Consider the following 21,757-nt stretch of genomic DNA (forward strand, 5'->3'; position numbering starts at 1 on the left):
TACTTGTAAATGTCACTGGTAGATCCAGGCCAGTGCCTTTGTTAACGTTAGTGATACAAAATGGCTCCTGCCCCATGAATAACTTTTCAATAAAAGGGAAAGGGAGTTGTGGTAGTGTTAGGTGTCTGGGCAAGCAGATTGAGGAGGGCCAGAAAGGTGTTTTTTCTTTTTATGTGGTGGCGGGGCTTTTATTTTTTAAAACCTAAACTATGGAAAACCAAAGAAATTTCATTTCATTACGTTTTACAAATGAAATGAAATAAAATGAGAAATTTAGTAAAAATGTCTCATTTCATTTCAAACGAATGCATATCATTAGCAAAAATGCAAGTGCTCATGTAGCCAGGTCTATCTGGCAAGTTACACACTCCTCTGGTAGGGTGTCATTAGGAAAGGCCATGAGTTTAGATATTCAAGTAACAGCTGTGCTGGTATTGGTGGTTGTTTGGATTATTGTGGGATTTTGTGGTAGAACATGGGAGGGTTGAGGTGCTGGATATGAATTAAAATGGGTAGTTTTCCTGGTCAGCTATCCAGAAGAGTGAAGTACAGTGGGGAAAACAACAAATGATTTCTTGGATAAAAAGCAATATCCTACAGCTAGCCATTCTCTATGGTTGGCAACTGGGATATATCCTTGGCAATGTGGAAAGGAATAATTAGGCAAACTGGATGGGTCAATTGGCATTTTCTGCCATTATCTACTATTATATGTTCCACAATGGTGGACACCCATATTGAGTTCAAAAGATTCAGTGTCTGAATTTTGACCATTGTGATTATAAATTGAAAATTTTCTTTTGGTAGTTTTCATTCTAAAATTAGACATTGATGGGGCATTGAAATTGTTCTTTCATACAAGGAAATGCTATGTTTGGCATATAAGATGATATTTTTTTGAGATATGTTATGTGCCATCCTAGTGAGATATGAGGTTCCTGTATTAGCTAGGATCTTTTAGATATTGCTGTGGAGTTGTCATATAAATCCCTCTCTAACAGCCTGATTCATTAAGGGCTGGATTTTAAAAGGGTTTTGTGGGTAAATCCAGAGGATTTACGCGTGTAACCGGCCTTATGCGCGCCGGGCCTATTTAAAAAAGTTCCGGCGACGCGCGTAAAGCTCCGGGACGCGTGTAAGTCCCGGGGCTTTACTAAAGGGGCGGGAGGGGGTGGGGCGTGGGCGGGATGGTCTGGGGGCGGGGCGAGGGTGGGGTCAGGCTCCTAGCACAGTGACCATATATGCTGCTGTACTGGGGATCGCGCACCGGCATTTGGCCGGCGCGTGCAACTTACTTCAGCCCCAGGGCTGAAGTAAGTTTTGCAACAAAACAAACCAAAAGGAAAAGGTAGGGGGAAAAGGGCGGGGGAGGTAGGGGAAAGGAAGGGAAGCTGGGGTGGGGGGTAGGGAAGTTCCCTCCGAGCCTGCTCCGATTTCGGAGCGGCCTCGGGGGAAACGGGGGAAGGCTGCGCGGTTTGGCATAGGCTCGGCACATGCAAGGTGCACAATTGTGCACCCCTTTGCATGCACCAACCCCTGATTTTATAACTTGTGCACGCCTGTGCGCGCAAGTTATAAAAACAGCCAAAGATGTGTGCACGCCAGGTAGCGCGCGCACATGTATGCCCACGCACAAGCTTTTAAAATCTACCCCTAAGGCATTTTTCCCTTTCTGCATCTGTGGGAAAAGACTGATGAATCAGATCCTAAGTGCAGAATTACGGAGGGCCATTTTCAAAGGCATTTCCAGGGTAAAATAATGCTTTACTCATAGAAAGGGCCTGTTATAAAACTGCCTGCCCTATATCAGGTCAATACAGTAAAGTGCGGCCGCGGTTACCCTGCTCCTAACCTGCTTTCTACTCACTTTTCGGCCGCATTAGTCCAACCCGCGATACACTATCCCCTTTAACCCATTCTTACCGCCTCTTTAAATCACCGGGTAATCCCTTCCGCCCGCGGCATGTATATTAGATGTAAACGATCGAATTAGATATTCCCTCCCATACAGTAACGCGCGCCCCGACTATCGCTTTTTTAACCTGCCGTTTTGACGCGCATTTAACCTGCTAACTTACCGCCTACCCTTACCCCTGCATTAGAGGCAGGGGTAAGGGTAGGCAGCAAACTTTCCCCCAGCCCCCGCTCACCTGCCCTGGCCGCATCCATGGGTGCTGGTCTCCGGGGCAGCCCCAGTCCTCTCCCCTCCTCCCGAAGCAACGAAAGTGGAAAAAAGCGAAAAAGCAAAAAAAAAAAAAAAAAAAAGCGAAAAAGCGAAAAAAAAAAAGTAGCAACGAAGTGGACGATTCTCCTACGCTCGGGATTGCCAGTCCTCTCTCCCCTCCTCCCGAAGCAAGGCGCGTAAAGCCGCTCAATTGGGCCGCTCAAGACGTGACGTCACATGCCGTGACGCCAAACGTCGTCACGCCTTGAGCGGCCCAATTGCTCGCACAGGGGCCGCTTTCGCCCGTGCAGGCATCCATCTTCACCGGCAGCTGCCTCCGGGAGGCAGGGGAGCCGCGGTCCGTCTCCGCCAATGTCCGTCTCCGGAGGGGGGCTGCAAGAAGAGTAAGTCGCTTCGTTGCTTTACACTGCCAGTCCTCTCTCCCCTCCTCCCGAAGCAAGGCTGCTTTACGCGCCTTGCTTCGGGAGGAGGGGAGAGAGGACTGGCAATCCTGAGTGTAGGAGAACCGTCCACTTCCTGGTACCTGTCATTTCAAATGTCATTTGAAATGACAGATACCAGCGTGTCCGTGAAGCGTTAGGCCAGCGCACCCAGGATACTGTATAGCGCTCTATACAGTAAAATGGGTTGCGCGGGCCTAACACTTCACGGACGCTTCTTGGACGCAGCTTGCATTTGCAAGCTATTTAAATACAGTATCGAGCGGTAGGTGAGCAGGACTGTGCGTGCGGCAACCGCGGGTGCGCCCGGCACTAACGCAGCTCTTCCTACCCCTCCTTACTGTATCGGCCTGTATGTGAGTAAACTTACACACTCATGTCCTGTATGTGCATAAGTTTACTCGGATTGAGTGAAGGTGTTCCCAAGGGCAGGGTTTTCACTCATGTGTATATTTTTGCATTTTCAAAAGTATGTGTAATGGTGGAATCGCATCATTACTAAATCTTTTCCAGGCTGCAGAAGATTTTTTTTGCATTTTGGGGATCCTCACCTAGCCTTTAACTATTCTTTTTCAGGGATGAACCTAGGAGGTATATATATTCTTTCTGTACATGCTTCAGGAAGATCCTCTTTAAATTAGAGATTGGAGAGGTAGGAGTTTTAGAAGTTGTGGTTTTGGTAGAGCTCACAGCTCACCAGTGGAGGGCTTTTGAGAGATTTTGAAAGCTCTGTAAGTTTGATCAGTTCCTAACAATGAGGCCAATACTACTTTGCCTGAGGGACTAGACTTTTATTCTCATTACCCTTGCAACCAGTAACCAGTGGAGAGAGAGGATTGCTGGGTCTTGAAGGAGTTGTGTATCCTATTTTGGAAGCAAGGAGGATTATTCCATTCTTACCCCTTGCTCATGTTTTTGAGAGAGGAGAATTGTCCACCCTTTATGGGGAGGGAATATTGGGCACTGATTCAGACCAAAAGAAGAGAACTGGAATAAAGTGTAACATGAATAAAGGAACTGTAGCCCTAGGAGTTGTCATCCTTCTTTTAATGTTCATTATTTTCAGTCTTGGCTTGGATTTTGTTTTTCAGGTTGAAGTAAATTCTTTCTTTTTATTGAATACCATAAGCCAGTTCCCTGCTGTGTTTTTTTTTTGTGCCTCTCCAGCTTATTGAACTCTTCTATAGTGAGTATCTACTGGTCAGGGATTGAGACATGGGTGAGAGTGAGTGACTGTATCGTGAATCTCCACCACCACACTAAGGGCCTCAGAGCTCTATACCTCTTCCTTGATGGTGAACCCTGGCATCCCAGGAGTAGTGCAATGGCAGAGAGAATCAGAGGTCTTGACATTGATAACATCCTGTGTGTGGCCCCTTTATTCAGTTTGCCAAACGAAGGGGGGATTACCTATGCATTAAAAATTTCCCCAAAATTTTCTACACATATAACAGCATGTATGGGTAGTTTTGGTGAGAGCATTTACAAAGCAAATTCATGAGCATAATTTCACTTTGAAAACTGGTGGAAATTATGTGTGCATTTGCTGTCTAATTTGTGCAGACTGTTACAAAATTACCCTACATGACTCTATATTTTATATGACCTGGATCAAGATTCTTCTTTTTTCAGTGCCAAAATAGAAAGGGTAACACTACTGCAACATCATCTACAAAGGGCTACCAAATGAATATTGAACACATTAGAAATAATCCAAAATCCTGCAACTAGAACTATCACAGGCAACAGAAAATGGGAACATGTCTTCCCACTTGTAATCTCACAACAATGGTTACCCAGCCTTCTACGCATCAAATATATGGCCCAAACTCTCAGATTCAGTGTTCTGAAGAACATTGGTCACATACCTATCTAAGAAGATAAAAGAATATCACCCACAAAATAAATCCTTCACTCAAGCCAAAAACAACTAGCCATCCCACACCTTATAACTCTCCAAATGAGCAGATCTAGAACTTTCAAAGAGTGGCACCAGAACTATGGAACACACTTCCCTCATACCTACAAGGAATCAATGACTCTAGGGACTTTTGACACCAACTAAAATTATGGCTGTTTACCCAACAGAATGACTCCCCTTGCAACTCATCACCCTTGTTGACTGACAATCCATATAAAACCCATGATATACAAGAACTAGGAAACAAAGAGACTCCAACCCCTAAACAACAAAAAAGAAAAAACATTGGTGGTAAATAATTGTTTATTTAACCAAATAATATGTTTTCTGTAAATTTAACTGAACAATTTATCTACAAACTATAGTAGCCCAAATATCCTATTTCACTGTATTGCCTCTAATGTCATGCTTTAAACTTGATTGCATTGCCTGTTCTATATTATGCCTTACATTTTAACTAACCAAACAATATATAATCTGCCTTGAAGTGGTTGAAGTGATCGACCAGCCATGAAAGGCAGAATAAACAGATTAAATTAAATTTTCATCTCTAATATTCCAGTCTAAGTATATTTTTGAATCATGAATTGAAAATGTAATGTCAGATCTTGCTTTGGGAAATGATGATTAATAATCTAGACCTGTCATTCCTAACCTGATCTTTAAGGACCACCTAGTCAGTCTGGTTTGCAGGATACATACAATGAATATACATGAGTTATTTCCATATGATAGAGGTAGTATATGCAAATTCATTGTGGATATTCTGACAACCTAATTGGTCAGGTGGTTGCCAAGGACTGGGTTGAGAGCCATTGGTCTAGAGGTATGGAAATGTAATTTTTTACATAAGTGTTATTTAACTTGCTCTGTGCTGAAAGGGTAGGGTGAGAAATCAAGTTAAACTAACTAAATAGCTAACTAATCCATAAATTATTTTTTTCAGATTACTTTTGGTCCCTTATTGTTATTATTAGTGTTCTTAGGCTTTCTCTTTTTTTTCCTACTGGATGGGTAAATTAACTATAATTATGATTTTTGTGGGTCTAAATTATGAGATCTGTTTCATCTCCTAAGCATGTAAACTAAAATTGCTCTTTCTATAAAACCTTAAAGATGGGAATCAATTAAAAGAAAAACCATTCTATCTACATCAACATGTTTATTCATGTCAGCCAAAGACTTACGGGATGAGAGATCCTTTACTTGTAAGAAAAATAAGATGGAGCTTTTCTTGAATTACCTTTCATGGCCTCTTTCATTGCTGAATCAACGGGAATAATATTCTTCTCCACTAGTTCCAAAGGACCTGGCCTGACAGCAATTTTTTCATTCAGGTCATCTGCAAGGCGAGCTCTTTTTAGCTTCATTTGAGCAGTCTGAATAGACCCCTCTGCAGCTGAGTCTAGAAACCAAAATCACATCGATCAGTTCTCAGACGTCGCATTCTTTGGGAATAAGTATGTGTTAAGAGTCCATATTGAGGATGATCAGGAACTATGCATAAGATGCAGAACACATTCTGGAATTTCACTTGACAATTCCCTTTGTTCACTTAATTCATTTCCACTGCTCCTCTATTGAAATTAGCAGTTTTCTATTCACCCCATTTAATCCATGTTTCTTAAACTGAACTAAATTGTACCGATTTTTACTCAGACCTTACATGTCTTAACCTCTCCCTACTTATTGACCCATAAACATTTTAAATGTTAATATAGTTTATGACTGTATGCAACCATTAAAAATGCATGGAAAATATTCTGGGTCAGTTTCTTCGCTGCCTGCATATTTGCCAGAATGTGAATCCACACTGGGAATGTGATTTGAATAAATTGCTAATAAGCTATTAATGCATTAGCAAAATTGTGTACTGTGAGAGCAACCAGTGAAAAATTAAAATGCACTATAAATTATAAATCATCTAGAAAAGATACAAAGAAGGGCAATGAAAATGATAAAGGAGATGGAAAAGCTCCCTTATGGAGAAAGGCTAAACAGATTAGCTTCTTTAGCTTGGAAAAAAGACAACTGAGAGGGGATTTGATTGAAATTTATAAAATCATGAGTGGGATGGAAAGAGTAAATAGGGAACGATTATTTACTCTTTCAAACAACACTAGGACTAGAGAACACTCCATGAATCTAGCAAACAGCAGATTTAAAACAAATCGTAGGAAGTATTTTTTCAATCAGTGCACTTATAGAATCTTTTGCCAGAGGACATGGTCAAGCAACTAACATACATACCCCTAGTTTCATCAAAATGCTAATTTTATCATGTGGAGAGAGAAAGAGAGAGAGAGAGAGAGAGAGATATAATACCCTGGTAGAGAGTCCATTAAGCAAGGGCGAGAGAACATTGTAGAAGTCTCATCTTTGTATGACTTTCCTCTCTCCATATGACGTCAAATCTTCACTGAGGTGTACTGTGCTGTTCGTATGTCTCACTCTGCATGTAAAATTGGTCCCAAAACTCTACACCATCACCAAAACCTCACATCGAGTTATTAGCTGGCCCTCCTATACTGATATAAATAGTTGACTACTATGTGTATTACACCAAAGGCTCTCTCTCTCACTGCACTCCCCTCCTCTCCCAGGCCCCAAAATGCCCAAAATGGAATTTGCAATATTTATCACAAATTGCGTTACAGCCATTTTGAGCATATTGCACAGCTTAACACCTACCAAAAAGGTATAGTTATTTCTGGCGTTAAAAGCATGCAATAGTGTGTGTTATGCTATTGCATGGTGCGATAATGCCCCTCATTTTCATTAATCCAGCCCAAACCTCTCCCTAATCCCACCCCTTTGAATAAATTTGCATTTGTGCAATTCGCTGTGATGAATATCACATGAGTTATGGCATTAACGCCATAATGCACTTTGATGAATGACCCTGACAGTGGCTTTCAAAAAGAAGATTGGACAAGTACCTGAAGGAAAAATCCATAAACAGTTATTAGCCAGGTAGACTTGGGAGTCAGTGCTTATATCTGGGAATGAGATACAAGATATAGATCAACTATTTGGAATTTGATAGGTACTTGTGACCCAGACTGGACAGACAGGACAGACAGAATGCTGGGCTCAATGGACCTGGATCTGACCCAGTATGGCACATTTTATGTTCTCACCTCTAACAAAATGAACATCTCTTGGTTCTTTTTTAGATTTTAGGAAGAATTAAATATAAAAGTACCAGGCCGGATGATCTGGTAACACTTCTTTTTTCTCCATATCAAAGTTTTAATTGCTGTCATTGGAGAAAAGAATCAGTAAAGATTGGTTAATTGGATGTAGATACCCCATAGGTTTCCACTAGATGGCCCTAGATTCCTGCCCTTGAGTTAGTCAGCTAGTAGGGAGATATCATTCCCTGCAACACCTCCTCTGAGAATGGCTGAGGTGGTAGAATCCCAATCCAGAAGAAGGGGCTAGGAGATAGGATAGTGTGACAGTATAGATTTAGATTTTGAGGACTCAGGAGTGTTTTGGGTGTGCTCTCCAAGTTTAGGGCTCCTGCTTAGATAAGGAAGGGAGAGACACTGCCCTGTTAGGTCTTTGGTTAAAAATAAGAGGGAGGAAGGAGAGACCTGTGAGCAGGGAGGACCCCAGAGCCGAACATCACTCAGGCTGCGCCAACGCCAGGAGAGAGAGAGAGGGAGAGGCATAGCCCTCGGAGGCCCTAATATCATTGGGAGGTGCCTGGAATAACTTTAATAAACAGGGCCCGGCGACACACAGGTCAGGGAGGAAGGAGAGACCTGTGTGCAGGGAGGACCCCAGAGCCGAACGTCGCTCGGGCTAGGCCGATGCCAGGAGAGAGAGAGGTAGAGGCATACCCCTTGGAGGCCCTGAATCATTGGGAGGTGCTCGGAATAACTTTAGAAAACAGGGCCCGGGGGAGCGAGGGAAGGAAGTGGAAAGGGTTTCTCGCTGAACTCCAGACTAACCCAGCTGTGGGGAACCTGTTATTAACATCTTGCAGGTTAGATTGAGACCGGCGCCGACTGATGACGCTGAGGAGGCGGGGCTACCCCGTTTAACTTCGGCGATTTAGCGGCGCGTCGCCTAAGCCGCGCTTGCCGAAGGGGCGTGCGCGGCTTGGTCCGGCTTAGTCCGGGGTAGTCTGGGGTCTGGAAGGAACTCTATCTCTCCTACTATTCTTCGATGGGGAGGAAAAGAAAGGCGAAGATTCTCACTTCCTCACCAGTTTCAAGTCAACAAACAAGGGGCCCGATGGACCATCATGTTTTTAGACAGATGGAAACGCCAGTAATGGACAGTTTGGGAGGAACTTCTCAAGCCTCCTTAAGTCCAGGCGATGGACTGGTCTCCACCTCAGCTGTGCAGTTCCTCATCAACTGTGAAGGCTAAAGAAATGGTAGGACCTGACCAAAGGGATATAGGCCTGAGGTGCAGGTCTCCACCTCAGCCGTGCGGTTCCCCATCAACTGTGAAGGCTAAAGAAATGGTAGGACCTGACCAAAGAGATATAGGCCTTAATACACAGGCCGAAGTACCCGGAGGGGTAAATGTATTACCTTTAGAAAAACAATTTATAGGCTTACCTCAAATTTCTATTGAAAGTAATATTGAGACTGGATTAAGTCCAGAAACTATTACTTTATTAGATTTATGGCAAATGATATCAATGCTTGATAAAAACATAACCATGATGAACAGTACCCTGTCATCTGTGATAAATGATAATAGAATAGCCTTAATAGAACAAAAGAAAAAGACTGAAGATTGTGAAAAAAATATTTTGGGCTTGAATACAAAGGTGCAATTAGTTGCTAATTCTGAAAATACGTTCATGAGGGATAGTTTAACCATGCATAGAGAAATTGAAACTGCTGAAAACCTACTGAGAGTTAAAAATTTGAGAATACTTAATTTCCCTATAACACGGTTGCTGTCCCCCATGGAGATGTTTAAAAAATTCTTAAAGGAGATATTAAGCTATGAGGAAAAGAATATTCCCAGGTTGTCTAAGATATATTATTTTACAAAAAAGGTTTCACCTAACTCTGTGCAAAGTAGGGATGTAACTTTAGGTGTAACAAAATTTCTAGAAGAGTCATTGGACATAATTGAAAATAGGGCAACTCTTTTTGTGTCTTTTACAGCAGAGGTAGACAAGGATGTTCTATTTAAAAAGTATTTCTTGAATAGAAATGTTCCCTTCTGTGGACAGAAAATCCAAATATTCCCTGACGTTGCTCGCGCCACCCAGGCTAGAAGGAAATATTTTCTTTCCTTGAAGCCAAGGGTGGTGGCGCTGGGTGCGACATTTTTCTTGAAATTTCCTTGCTCATGTTTTATTATCAAGGGAAGAAATTTGGATTTAATGATCCGACACACCTGGAAACATTTCTAAGAGATAAGAATCAAGCTTTGACTTTAGAGACAGACGTTCAAAAAAATTAAAGACTCCACTTCCTCCCTTATGAGTATATTATGTTACCGTAGTATATATAAACAGTGTCTGTTTATCTTTCTAAATTTTTATTTGATGAATCCCCCAATTATGGTTATGCCAAAAATGGAAGATAATATGTATAAGAAATTATATCTGATTTTTTTAATGTTTATTTGGACATGAGATTTATGTCTTTTCATGATTGTATTAATGAAGAAAATTTAATTAAGTATAAAAAAAAAGAAAACAGGGCCCGGCGGTGCACAGCAAAGGGAGGAAGGAGAGACCTGTGTGCAGGGAGGACCCCAGAGCCAAACGTCACTTGGGCTGTGCCATTGCCAGGAGAGAGAAAGAGGGAGAGGCATACCCCCTCGGAGGCCCTGACATAATTGGGAGGTGCCCGGAATAACTTTACAAAACAGGGCCCAGCAGCGCACAGCCGCCGTCGCGCAGCCAAAGCCGCGTGCCCCTGGGTGAGAAATGGGGAAGAAAAGAAAATCGAAAACTTAGACTTCTTCCCCTATATCCTCCAAATAGGTAAAACAGGGGCCGATGGATGACCACGTTCCACATCTGGGTGAGTAATCCACGAGGGACTGCATGGGGGCTAGTCCACCATCTGGGATATCTTTGAGTCCAGGGCCCTTGCAACCACCCATTCAAATGGCAGTATTACAAATGGACAATGTGACTCTGGCTGGGGCAGCTGTGGATACCCTTAGAGCAAATTTACATCCCCCTTTTGTGGAAGGGAGCTCTAAAGTGGAGAAGTATTTGGGTTCAGCTTTATACTGTCAGTTGTAAATGAAAATATTCCATCCATGATACCCCTTCCCTCAATAATACCTGCTATGAGTGAATTAGCCTAGGGAGGTACAGAGTCAGAAAGTGTCACACTTTTAGATGTATGGAAATTGGTCACTAAAGTGGACAAAAAGGTGTCTAGTTCTATATCTCAGATTCATATTTTCTCAACTGAAACAAGAGCTAAGGCCTGGATTCATCATTCCTCGCAGAATGATGAATCCTGAGAAAACGGGGGGTGGGCCTGTGAAAGCCCGCAGCCTTCGCACCACGGCGGTGCACCGGCTGCCAGCTTTCGCACCAAATAGTGCCACCATGAAAGATGGTGCTATTGGGTGCGCTACTGCCGACAATAATGTTACTAACATCGCTGGCAGCGAAGCCACCGCCGACTCTGCTCGCTCCCCGCCCCAACTCCTCCCCTCCCCCTAATTTGCATTCTATCACGTGCGTTAAGCCTTTGATAAATGACCCAAGTCTGAAGAGCATGATACTAGGTTAAATAATGTGGTGACCTCTATTTCTACATTTAATGCCCAGTTTGTTCCTTTACAAGCTGCTTGTACATCCTTCATTAAGGATAATTTTTTTCTGCATAATCAGATTGAGGCGTTAGAAAATGAAATGAGATCAAGTAATTTGCGTTTCCTAAATTTTCCTATATCTAGATTACTTTCCTCCAGAGAATTATTCAGAAAATATATTTGTGAAATCTTGTCTTTCGAGGAAGACAAGATTCCTGTTTTACCTAAAATGTATTACCTTCCCAATAAGAAAAAGATCACTGTTCAGGAAAGGGGAATGGGCGTTTTAGAGAGTCCTGGCATCTCCACATTTCTTGAAGATTCCACTGACAATATCTTAACTAGAGCTACTTTGTTGGTATCATTTTCTTTAAAACAAGAGAAAGATTTGTTTTTTTATAAATATTTCCAGTGCAAACAATTGGCTTTTTGTGGACAAAAAAAATCCAGATTTTCCTGATGTTTCCATGGCCACACAGGCACATAGGAAACTATTTCTTTCTTATAAATAAAGGGCTCTAGATATAGGTGCCAGTTTCTTTCTTAAATTTCCATGTAAGTGTTTAATAACTTACCAGAATAATAAATTTGTGCTCTTAGAACCAGTACAGTTAGATCATTTTCTAAGGGTCAGGGCTTAGCGTCCAATCTATTTAATGTAGTTTGAGGAGTTGAATTTGGTTGCAATAAGCTAACTGATGTACTGCTTATAACAGGTTCTCTCCTCCTCTCCTTTAGATGTGGGCTAAATATATTATAATTTATGGATGCGTGGATGATTCCATGTTTATGGTATGTGAAATTCCTTTTATTCTTGGATTATTTCATTGTTAATAATGTTATAATTTAATAAATAATAAATAAATAAAAAACAAAACAAAACAAAACAGGAGGGAAGAAAGGCAGAGAGGGACTTTTGTTATTTTGGCTAAGTTTGTGAGATTTTGTGTTTTGAGACTTGTGCTTTCTAGGAAGCAGAAACCTCCTCTTCAGGAGTGCAGGAAGGATCTGTCACCCTTTCGCCCCAGTAAGAGGAGGTTGCAGAAACCACCAGGAAATTCCAATATTTGTCTTCTAAAATTGTATTTTTATCCTCGAAGTGGAAAGGAAGTGTTTTTTTCTTCCTTACCCAGAATTAGAAGCTTTAATGCCTGCTTCCATAGGAGACCTTTCTAGAGGAAGGTCCCCGTATATCCATTTGTGAAGAGGAGTTCAAGTGAAAGATGATGAGGAAGACACCTGGAGATCTCCCCAAAGATGTTTGTACCCTGGGACTCAGGATAAAAGTCAGGTTGGAGATTGTGATTACTCTGTGGACCTCAGATAAAATGGAAAAAGGTACCCCAACCATTGCTAGGACACCCTGGCCATGTTTGGGAGACATCATTCCATCCCATGGAGGATAAGAAAACTTCAATTCCCTACACTGAGGAACACTTACACAAAGATTGAGAGATTTTAAATCTATACTCTCCCACCCTCACTAAACTTGGATCTATCTGGACATTGTTATTTATATCTCTTAGGCCTGGATTTATCAAAATTCACTAAATATCACATGCGATAGAAAAAGGGGCATGTTTTATGGTAATAGGCAGTTTATCACAATTTTGCTAATACCTATGTGAAGTGCTAAGTTACTGCAGGTTCTATGGGGGGAGGGAGAGAGAGAGAGAGAGAGAAAGAGAGAGAGAGACTAACCATAATGTCCTAATATTAGATAGGTATTTATATCTCTATGGGAGGCCCACCTAGTAACTCCAGGTGAGGTTTAGGTAGGTATTAGTGTAGGGGTTAGGGGCCAGTTTGACATTCCAAGTTAGCTAGGTTGAGAGAACATTGCACAAATCTCATCTTTGAATGAGTTTCCTCACTCTGAGGTTCATCAGATCTTCACAAGAGAGCCCTGTTCTGTTCGTACGTCTCACTTGGAATGTCAAAGTGGCCTCTAACCCCTACCCTAATACTTAAACCTCACCTTAAGTTTTAAGTGGGCCTCCCATAGAGATATAAATACCTATCTAGTGTGAGGGCATTATGGCTAGGTTCTCTCTTCCTCTCTCTCTCTCCCTCTCTTCCTCTCTCTCCCTCCCCCTCAGTGGCCCTGATAGTAAACATGGTCCCCCTAGTGGTTAATTGTAGGAAATACCACAATTCTGGCACTTATATCAAAGTGTGAAAAAAGTTATCACAATTTACAGTAACTTAGCACTTCACACAGGTATTAGTACAAATTGTGATGAACTGCCTATTACCATAAAACATGCCCCTTTTTCTATCACATGCAATATTTAGTGCATTTTGATAAATCCAGGCCTTAATTTTTGAAAAAGTGATTTTTTTTTAGCATTGCTTTTTTTTTATTTCTTAGGCATTTTGTCTACTTAGTTTTAGAAAGGAAGAGTATGGGAGAAGAGGTTGCCTTGCTCTGTTTTGTTTTGTTTCTGCCTTTGGATTTAGTAGTTGAAAGGGACAGCTTTTTCTTTGAAGCTTGGAAATTGAAAAGAGCTCATTGCTTGTGTTAATTGGATCAGGATCTGAGCTCTGCATATAGGTCACCATAGCTAAGAACTGATTTGCCTTTATTGGAGGAGCTAAACTATAACAGGTAAGTTTTTCTGGCTGAATTCAACTGTGGAGACCTTACATTGAAGGGGGATAATTTTTATTAATAACTTTTTGTTCTTTTAATTTTTGCAAAAATGATTTTTTGCATTTCTTGTTTTGTTTCTTAGACATTTTTTCTACTTAGTTTTAGAAAGGAAGAGTAAAAGAGGGGAGAACATCCTCCCACCCTCAACTCCCACCTACCCCTATCTTCACTTCTAACTTTACAGACTAACCCACCAGTTAGGGGGGGTGGACTCTGGTTGGCAGTAATTTAGATACATTTAATTACTATAGAATCAAGTTAATTTTCAGGAGGAGATTAATTCGTAATACCATAGTAGATATTTAAGGTAATTAATTTTCAGGATAAGAGAGAAAAATACAGGTTGGTATCAGAAAAAGGAGTGAAAGCAAGTGAATTAGCTCATTATATGCTTTCTGCAAATAGAACAAATGAAGTACATTTTTTGCGAGCTGATTGGTAGCATCATATTAGATCTTGTGGGAGCACTGAGAGGAGAGGATCACCTTGCTTGTGGCTGAAGGAAATCGGTAAGTACTGCTTTGGGAAATTTTGGAACTTAAAAAGTTTTGGGGAGAAGTAAACTATTGGGGAATATTCTTTAGTGTGTTTGTGTGTCTGTATTAAATAGCTAGTCGGAAGACAGACAGAAGCCAGGAATTTGGGTATTTTGATTTCCCTCCCTTTCACCACCCCTAGCTCATCCTTTGATTTATAGGTAGGAGACACTTTCAAATAAATAAATAAATAAATAAATAACAGACTTTTAACTTAAACACAGGAATTCCCCAGGCCTTATCAAGCATTAAATCATCCGCTTGTTGATCACTGCCAGAGAAATAGTGAATACACTAATACATTTAAAGGACTCAAATTGTATGCATTTCTATTTCCATAGCAACCTAAACTTAACTAGGAATTGAACAAAATTAAGATGAAGGCAACAGTCCAGCAGCAAGAGGGGAGCCTTCTAGTTTTTTGCATCGAGTAGTAGATGTATGATTTTTTACCCACTGGTGAGAGGTTGTTTGTCTGCACCCAGTGCAAAGAGATCCTTATTTTCAGAGAACGAGTCCGATATCTAGAAGCTAGAATGGCAGACCTTGAGGATCTGAGGCAGACAGAGGGGTATATAGATGATACCTTCAGGGACATAGTAGCCAAGTCCAAATTCCAGTCTGGAAGCCCTGGTGCTGCCTTGGAAGAAGATGGTCTCCTGGTTGGAGTGTTGTGAACGTGGAGGCGCGGTTGCTTCTCAAGGAAGTTTGTGAGTCCTTGGATCACGGCGTGGCTCAGAGAGGAGACCCAAGCCACACAATGAGAGGTGAGAGAGTACAGGCACGGGTGGAGCAGGAACAAAGCTGGACTGAAGACAAGGCAAGGAATGGCTGGAACTGGAACAAAGCAGGCTCAGCCCTCCATTGGACCTACACATACTAATGAGACCCAGCAATGCAATGATGGTCTTGAGAGTAGCCCTCCGGCAACTCGATAGCCCTTCTGGACCCGCCACTTGGGAACGATGAATGCGTGAGGCCAGACGGAGGCTGAGGGCAGGAACAAGATGAGACAGAAACTAGAAGACTCAGACGGAGACTCAGGATACTTGGAAGACTCAGACGAAGACTCATGATACTCGGAGGACTCAGATGTAGACTCAGGATACTCAGAGGCCTGGACAAGTTTCGGGTTACTCAGAAGACTCAGACAAGGTTTCAGGATACTCTGAGACACAGACAAGGTTTCAGGATACTTGGAGGTCTCAGGCAAGGATTCAGGATTCAGGAGAAAGTACTGTGTGAGTGCTGCATCGCAGCGCCCCCTACACAGCCGCCCATTGCTGGTTGCGGACCACGCTGAAGGCGAAGCAGACTCCAGACGAAGCAGTGGAACTTGAAGCCAGGACATGATGAAGATTCAGGAGAGGCCTGCACTGGGTTGCGCCCTACACAGCCGCCGGTGGCTGGTCGCGGACCACGCTGAAGCAGAGCAGGTTCTGTCAGAGTCTTGGGCATGGACGGAAGCAGGCACAAGGAACTCCGAAGACCGGGACATGATTCTAGACAGGATTCAGAAGCTTGGCATTAAAAACAGGAGCCTTCTGGAGGCTTGCGCTGCAGACAAGAAGGTAGGCCTTGTGCCACGACCACGATGGTGGCATGCCAGGAAAGGTGAACAAAGGAATCTGGAAGCTGGACGAAGGGCTGGAGAAGAGGATGACGGAATCAGGACAGGAACATAGGACATCAGGGGCATCTGGACGCCGGGACATCTGGAACAACAGGACATCTGGACACGGAACATCAGGACCAGTGGACATAAGGGCATCTGGAACATCAGGAACAAGGAACAAGCAATAAAGGAGCTCCGACGAGGAACGAGACCAGGAACATCAAGATGAAGGAGACCAGAAACATGAAGAACATGGAACGAAGAGCCATCAAGACACTGGAAGACCACGGAGGACCTGGAATGGAAGGAAGACTACAGACCACTGTGAAGACCAGATCCGAAAGCCCTGAGGGAATGAAGCAGAGTCCTTTTATAGGGCTGAACCAGGCGAAGACTGATGATGTCATCTTTTGGGGCCATGGGGCTATTCCCACCACTGGCCCTTTAAATCTGCTGAAGAGGCATGTGCCCATGCCTATGGAGAGTCCAGGGGAAGGCTGCATTGGCGGAATTCCTGCTTCATGGATGAGGAAGCAGGCAGTGGTGTCAGTGGCGGCCTCCAGGCTGCAGAAAGGGACGTCCCAGAGGCGGAACTATGCCACAAAGATCCAAGAGCAGCAGCCCCTCCCGCCGCGAGAGCAGTGAAGGGCTGTGAAGCTGTGGCAGTGGCAAACCGAGGTGGCAGGACAGTCCAGAGGCAGCCAGGCAGCAAGGAGCAGAGTCCCGGCAGCAGCGCTAGTGCCGCGGAGGTACCGGCTGAGGAGAAGGGCCTCTGGCAGCGGCAATGACGGTAAGTGGAGAACCTGTCTGTGGGATGGGGTCCGCGGGCATGGTTGTAACATGGAGTGCATCAACCTGGTGCAGCAGGAAATAATCCTGTAGCAAGGACCTGCTCTCCAGGTGATGCATTGTCCTCTCTCACTGAGGATGTGTCTCCCAGGGCTATTGCCCAGGATGGAAGGGTTAGGTCGGCCATCATATTTGGTGATTCGATTATTAGGAATGTAGATAGCTGGGTGGCTGGTGAATTTGAGGATCGCCTAGTAACATGCTATCTGGTGTGAAGGTGACAGACCTCATGTGTTACCTACATAGGATTTTAGACAATGCTAGGGAGGAGACAGCTGTTGTGGTACATGTGGGCACCAAAGACATAGGAAAATGTGGGAGGGAGGTTCTGGAAGCCAAATTTAGGCTCTTAGGTAGAATACTGAAAGCTAGAACCTCCAGGGTAGCATTCTCTGAAATGATCCCTGTTCCACGCACTGGTCCCCAGAGTCAGGCAGAGCTCTGGAGTCTCAATGCGTGGACGAGATGATGGTGCAAGGAAGAGGGATTCAGTTTTGTAAGGAACTGGAGAACCTTTTGCGAAAGGGGGAGAGTTTTCCGAAGAGATGGGCTCCAACTTAATCAGGGTGGAACCAGGCTGCTGGCGCTAACCTTTAAAAAGGAGATGGAGCAGCTTTTAAACTAGAACAAAGGGGAAAACCAACAGTTGCTTAGAAGCGCATGATTCGAAAGGAGGTATCTTGAAGGATACTAATGAAGCATTAGAGTTAGGGCATCCCAACAGAGAGGTTCCAATAATAAGAAAAGTAGTCCATGTGCCTATAAGTAAAGAATCACCTGAACTAAAAGATTCCAAATTATCCATGACAACTGAAAAGCCGAATATTAATACAAATAAAAAAACCTCTTTGAAATGTTTGTATGCTAATGTCAGAAGTCTAAGAAGTAAGATGGGAAATTTAGAATGTATAGAAGTGAATGGTGACATAGACTTAGTTGGCATCTCAGAGACATGTTGGAAGGAGGATAACCAATGGGATAGTGCCATACCAGGGTACAAATTATATCGCAATGATAGAGAGGAGCAACTTGTTGGCAGGGTGGCGCTTTATGTCCAACAAAAAAACTGAAAGATTCAGCTACAAAGGTAGAGTATGCAACAGGCGCGGACAATGTTTAAAAATACCACATATTACAGATATATTCCATGCATTAAGAAAGATGGAAGGAAGGCCAAACAATAGCCAGCATGGTTAAAAAGTGAGGTGAAAGAAGCTATTTTAGCCAAAATATCTTCATTCAAAAACTAGAAGAGGGATTCATCAGAAGAAAATAGGATAAATCATAAGCATTGGCAAATTAAATGTAAGACATTGATAAGACATGCTAAGAGAGAATTTGAAAAGAAGTTGGCCGTAGAGACAAAACCTCATACAAATTTTTTTTAAATACATATTGAAAGCAGAAAGCCTTCAAGGGAATTGGTTGGACCATTAGATGACTGAGGGATTAAAGGGGCACTTAGGGAAGATAAGGCCATTGCGGAAAAACTAAACAAATTCTTTGCTTCTGTATTTACTGAAGAGGATGTTGGAGAGATACCCATTTTGGAGATGGTTTCAAGGGTGATAATTCAGATGAACTAAACCAAATTTTGGTGAACCTGGAAGATGTAGTAGGCCAGATTGACAAACTGAAGGAGTAGTAAATCACCTGGACTGGATAGTATATACCTAAGCATTTTGAAAGAACTAAAAAATGAAATTTCAGACCTATTAGTAAAAATTTGTAACCTATCATTAAAATTGTTCATTGTACCTGAAGACTGGAAGGTGGCCAATGTAACCCCAATATTTAAAAAGGGCTCCAGGGGAGATGCGGGAAACTATAGACCAGTGAGCCTGACTTCAGTGCTGGGAAAAATCGTGGAAACTGTTATAAAGAATAAACTCACAGAAGATTTAGATAGACATAGTTTAATGGGAGACAATCAACATGGATTTACCCAAGAAAAGTATTGCCTCACAAATCTACATTTTTATGAAGGGGTGAATAAACATGTGGACAAAGGTGAACCGGTAGATGTGGTGTATTTTGATTTTCAGAAGGTGTTCAACAAAGTCCCTCAAAGAGGCTTCTGAGAAAACTGAAAAGTCATGGATTAGGAGGCAATATCCTTTTGTGGATTGCAAACTGGTTAAAAGAGAGAGTAGGATTAAATGGTCTGTTTTCACAGTGGGAAAAGGTAAACAGTGGAGTGCCTCAGGGATCTGTATTGTGAACAGTGTTTTTTTTTAATATATGTATAAATGATCTGGAAAGGGGCATGACAAGTGAGGTGCTTAAATTTGTGGATGACACAAAATTATGTAGAATAGGGATGTGAATTGTTTTTTGATGATTTAAAATATCGTCCGATATATTTTAAATCGTCAAAAATCGTTAGGGCCACGATAGAATACCAATTCCCCCGATTTATCATCAAAAAATCGTAAATCGGGGGAAGGGGGAGGGCAGGAAAACCGGCACACTAAAACCCCCTAAAACCCACCCCCGACCCTTTAAATTAAATCCCCCACCCTCCCGAACCCCCCCAAATGCCTTAAATTACCTGGGGGTCCAGCGGCAGTCCGGAACGGCAGCGGTCCGGAACGGCCTCCTGCAATTGAATCGTGTTGTCTTCAGCCGGCGCCATTTTTCAAAATGGCGGCGCAAAATGGCGGCGGCCATAGACCAACACGATTCAACTGCAGGAGGTTGTTCCGGACCCCCGCTGGACTTTTGGCAAGTCTTGTGGGGTCAGGAGGCCCCCCCAAGCTGGCCAAAAGTCCCTGAGGGTCCAGCAAACGATCTCCTGCCGCGAATCGTTTTCCGTACGGAAAATGGCACCAGCAGGAGATCGACTGCAGGAGGTCGTTCAGCGGCGGTCCGGAACCCCCGCTGAACGACCTCCTGCAGTCGATCTCCTGTCGGCGCCATTTTCCGTACGGAAAACGATTCGCGGCAGGAGATCGTTTTCTGGACCCCCGCTGGACCCCCAGGGACTTTTGGCCAGCTTGGGGGGCCTCCTGACCCCCACAAGACTTGCCAAAAGTCCAGCGGGGGTCCGGAACGACCTCCTGTAGTCGAATCATGTTGGTCTATGGCCGCCACCATTTTGCGCCGCCATTTTGAAAAATGGCGCCGGCTGAAGACAACACGATTCAATTGCAGGAGGCCGTTCCAGACCACTGCCGTTCCGGACCGCCGCTGGACCCCAGGTAATTTAAGGCATTTGGGGGGGGGGGTTCGGGAGGGTGGGGGATTTAATTTAAAGGGTCGGGGGTGGGTTTTAGGGGGTTTTAGTGTGCCGGCTCACGATTTTCATGATTTTCACGATACTTTAAACACCCAAACGGCAACAATACGATTCCCTCCCCCTCCCAGCCGAAATCGATCGTTAAGACGATCGAGGACACGATTCACATCTCTAATGTAGAATAGTTAAATCTCAAGCAGATTGTGATAAATTGCAGGAGGACCTTGTGAGACTAGAAGACTGGGTGTCCAAATGGCAGATGAAATTTAATGAGGACAAGTGCAAGTTGATGCATATAATGAAAAATAACCCTTGCTGTAGTTACATGATGTTTGGTTCTATCTTAGGAGTTACCACCCAGGAAAGAGATCTAGGCGTCATAGTGGATAATACATTGAAATCGTTGGCTCAGTGTGCTGTGGCAGTCAAAAAAGCAAACAGAATACTAGGAATTATTAGGAAGAGAATGGCGAATAAAATGGTGGATATCATAATGCCTCTGTATCGTTCCATGGTGAGACCGCACTTTGAATACTGTGTGCAGTTCTCATTGCTACATCTCAAAAAAGATATAGTTACACTGGAGAAAGTACAGAGAAAGGCGACCAAAGGAATAAAGGGGATATAATGGCTTCCCTATCAGGAAAGGCTAAAATAGGGCTGTTCAGCCTGGAGAAGAGATGGCTGAGGGGGGATATGATAAAGGTCTACAAAATCATGAAATGACTTGAAGGGCTAAATGTGAACTGGTTATTTACTCTTTCAGATAATACAAGAACTAGGGGGCACTCCATAAAGTTAGCAAGTAGCTCATTTAAAACAAATCAAAGAAAATTATTTTTCACTGAATGCATAATTAAGTTCTTGGATTCATTGCCTGAGGATGTGGCTACTGCAGTTAGTGTAGCTGTGATTAAAAAAGGTTTGGATAAGTTCCTAGAGCAGAAGTCCATAAACTGCCATTAATCTATAAGGATTAGTAGCTTGGGATCTATTCATTTACTGTTTGGGTACTTGCCAGATACTTGTAACTTGGTTGGTCACTGTTGGGCACAGGATTCTGGGCATGATGGATACTTGGTCTGACTCAGTATGTTATATCTTATGTTCTTATTTTCTAGAGATTTGTGCCTGCTTTCTCTGTGGGCAATTTTTAAGCAGAAAACTGCATGTGTTGTTCAGTTCCTCACCTTCTCCCTAGGGCTGGCGGGAGGCATTAGGCGAACTAGGCGGCTACCTAAGGCGCTGGAAATGGGCAGGACACCATGGACACCACAGTTGATGTGAAGCCATCATGCAGCGCGATGCATATATTGCCGAGATCACCAGAGAGAGGAGATCACATGGTAGGATGATGTCACCACCTAGGGTGGCTGAACATCTGGCACTGGCACTGCTTCTCCCTGCTGCTGGGACCACTTCTGGTGTCTGACAGTAAAAGCAGGCATGTTAAATATACATACTTTTATCCACAGACAGACTGGGGAATTTTTAAAGCCCAGATTTCTGTGGCTAAAATGCTTTTTTACCCACCAGAAAATACTTTGAATATTGTCATCTG

General features: G+C 43.1%; 1 protein-coding gene across 4 annotated transcripts in view; it reads right to left on the reverse strand.

The window, feature by feature from the left end:
- Positions 1-21,757, reverse strand: part of MYOCD (myocardin) — a 332,840-nt gene that overhangs the window by 219,161 nt on the left and 91,922 nt on the right. For all 4 annotated transcript variants that reach the window (XM_029600231.1, XM_029600233.1, XM_029600232.1 and 1 more), the window contains exon 5: positions 5,790-5,951. In XM_029600231.1, coding sequence (XP_029456091.1) covers positions 5,790-5,951 — 162 coding nt within the window. The remainder of the gene's footprint in view (positions 1-5,789; positions 5,952-21,757) is intronic.

The sequence above is a fragment of the Rhinatrema bivittatum genome, chromosome 4, assembly GCF_901001135.1.
Source record: "Rhinatrema bivittatum chromosome 4, aRhiBiv1.1, whole genome shotgun sequence".
NCBI lineage: Eukaryota > Metazoa > Chordata > Amphibia > Gymnophiona > Rhinatrematidae > Rhinatrema > Rhinatrema bivittatum.